The 2735-nt window shown below is 70.0% G+C and overlaps 1 protein-coding gene across 1 annotated transcript in view; it reads right to left on the bottom strand.

Annotated features, from left to right (window-relative positions):
* Positions 1 to 176: 176 nt before the first annotated feature.
* Positions 177 to 2735, bottom strand: part of HGFAC (HGF activator) — a 7762-nt gene continuing 5203 nt past the window's right edge. The window contains exons 12-15 of the mRNA XM_077750442.1: positions 2510 to 2632; positions 2461 to 2478; positions 1408 to 1556; positions 177 to 440 (exon numbers count right to left, since the gene is read on the bottom strand). Of these exons, the coding sequence (XP_077606568.1) occupies positions 258 to 440; positions 1408 to 1556; positions 2461 to 2478; positions 2510 to 2632 (473 nt within the window). The 3' untranslated portion in view covers positions 177 to 257. The remainder of the gene's footprint in view (positions 441 to 1407; positions 1557 to 2460; positions 2479 to 2509; positions 2633 to 2735) is intronic.

The following is a 2735-nucleotide window of genomic DNA, read 5'->3' as shown; positions in this document are numbered from 1 at the left end:
CAGGGCCGGACCCTCCTGGGGGAGGGGGGTCTCAGGCTCCCTGCTCCACTGAGAAGGGAAGATGGGGCGCTGGCTCCAGGACCCCCTGCTGAAGCCACGCCATCTATGTGGGCCTGGGGTCAAGGCCCCGGACGGAGGGCGGAGCCGGGGCAGAGGCACGGGCAGTGTGGACGGGCTCGTGGAGACGTCTTTATTGCCTGAGTCTGGGAATGGGGTGTGGGGGGAGGCGGGACGCTGGAGCCAGGGGTGGGGCTGTGTCAGGAGGGATCTGCAGGCCGCTTAGGGGGCCGTATCCGGTCGTTGATCCAGTCCACGTAATTGGCCACACGGGTGTAGACGCCAGGTTTGTTAAGCTTCCCGCAGCCGTCGCCCCAGCTGACGATGCCATACAGGTAGGCCAGGCCGTTCTTCTCACAGGCCAGGGGCCCGCCCGAGTCCCCCTGCGGCAGAGCAGGCCGGCCAGCTCCCCGGCAGCGCAGAGGAGCTACCGCGCCCGCCTCCTGCACCCCAGCCCCGAGAATGTCTCCAGGGGGTCCCCGAAGCCGCCTGTGGTGAGGACTCCCCGCAGACCTCCTACCACTTCAGGGATGAGCGGAGGGGCTCTCTCACCTCCCCGCCCTCCTAGACACGAAGTCCCCTCGTTCCCGGGCCACCGTGACAGCATCTCACCAGCCGTCCCCGTTCCCAAAGCTGCACTGTGGACCCCTCTCAGCCCCACGACTGGCGATGTGCTCCTCTACCCAGGCCAGGTGGCCAGGTGGCCGCTGTGTCCTGGGTCAGGCGCGCGCCCCCCCTTGAAATGCTCTCCTAGCCGCCTGGCAATCTCCTGTTCAGTCCTCAAAATAAGTGCACGTGGCCCCCTCCTCCAGAAAGCCATCCTTGACTGCCCCCAAAAGTGCTTGTCTGATCATGTGGTCCAGTGTCAAGCCCCCCACCCTCTCCACTTCCGAGCTGTGTGACCTGGGAAGGGTGATGGGACCTCTCCAAGCCTTAGTTTCTCAGTGTATAAAGTGGGAAGGAAAGCGGTCCCTCCGTCTCAGGGTGGACGTGTAGCCTAAAGAAGCTGGTGCGTGTGGAGCCCTCGCTAAATGGCAGCTCTGGGGCCTGACGGACTGAGCCCCCCTGTCCCAAGCGGGGGTTGGCCTGTGGTGTCACGTGGAGCCCCACCCGCGGCTTTGAGACCCCGCCCCTCCCTGGGCCTCCGTGTCCCCATCACGTGAGAGGGGCTCCTCTCCCGGGTCTGGGACAGGGACAGCCTGCAGAGGTCGTGGGTGCCCGTCCTGGGGGCGCGGCCCACGGACTGGGAGGGGCACTCTCTGCCCAGCTCACCAGCTGGCTCTGCGGGTCAAGGTCCCTTTCAGCCCTGAGCTCCTGGGGGGGGGGTGGCGTTTTGAGCCCCCGGCTCACCTGGCAGGCGTCGGACTTGCAGTCGAAGTAGCCCGCACACAGCATGTTGGGGCTGACGTCGGCCCCGTACACCTCGGGGCTGCTGCACTTGTGGTCTGCGACCAGGGGGACCAGCGCCTCCCGCAGGGAGCTGGAGTAGCCACGCTCGTCTGCGGACAGGGTGCCCTCAGGCTGGGCTGGGCTCCCAGGCCCAGCGCTGGCCCCGCTCCCCCCCCCGCCCCCACTCACTCTCATCCTGGCCCCCCCCCCGCCCCCACTCACTCTCATCCTGGCCCCCCCCCCGCCCCCACTCACTCTCATCCTGGCCCCCCCCCCGCCCCCACTCACTCTCATCCTGGCCCCCCCCCCGCCCCCACTCACTCTCATCCTGGCCCCCCCCCCGCCCCCACTCACTCTCATCCTGGCCCCCCCCCCGCCCCCACTCACTCTCATCCTGGCCCCCCCCCCGCCCCCACTCACTCTCATCCTGGCCCCCCCCCCGCCCCCACTCACTCTCATCCTGGCCCCCCCCCCGCCCCCACTCACTCTCATCCTGGCCCCCCCCCCGCCCCCACTCACTCTCATCCTGGCCCCCCCCCCGCCCCCACTCACTCTCATCCTGGCCCCCCCCCCGCCCCCACTCACTCTCATCCTGGCCCCCCCCCCGCCCCCACTCACTCTCATCCTGGCCCCCCCCCCGCCCCCACTCACTCTCATCCTGGCCCCCCCCCCGCCCCCACTCACTCTCATCCTGGCCCCCCCCCCGCCCCCACTCACTCTCATCCTGGCCCCCCCCCCGCCCCCACTCACTCTCATCCTGGCCCCCCCCCCGCCCCCACTCACTCTCATCCTGGCCCCCCCCCCGCCCCCACTCACTCTCATCCTGGCCCCCCCCCCGCCCCCACTCACTCTCATCCTGGCCCCCCCCCCGCCCCCACTCACTCTCATCCTGGCCCCCCCCCCGCCCCCACTCACTCTCATCCTGGCCCCCCCCCCGCCCCCACTCACTCTCATCCTGGCCCCCCCCCCGCCCCCACTCACTCTCATCCTGGCCCCCCCCCCGCCCCCACTCACTCTCATCCTGGCCCCCCCCCCGCCCCCACTCACTCTCATCCTGGCCCCNAGCCTGCGATCTGGCACTTGTGTCCCGGGGGGAAGGGGCTGCTAGGCTCAGGCAGGCAGATGGGCTGCACAAACGGGGAGCGGACGGCACACCGGTCCCCCTTCTTCTTCAGCCGGATCAGGACTGGGCAGTGGACAGACCAGAGGTCAGCCTGGGGCACGGGGGTCCCTCCAGGCACGAGGGGCTGAGCACTGGGAGACCCAGGCCTTCCTCCCGCCTGGCCGAG

The sequence above is a fragment of the Crocuta crocuta genome, unplaced genomic scaffold (assembly GCF_008692635.1).
Source record: "Crocuta crocuta isolate KB4526 unplaced genomic scaffold, BGI_CrCroc_1.0 scaffold179, whole genome shotgun sequence".
NCBI classification, from domain to species: domain Eukaryota; kingdom Metazoa; phylum Chordata; class Mammalia; order Carnivora; family Hyaenidae; genus Crocuta; species Crocuta crocuta.
The sequence above is the reverse complement of the archived record's forward strand: the minus strand, read 5'-3'. Positions and strand labels throughout refer to the sequence as shown.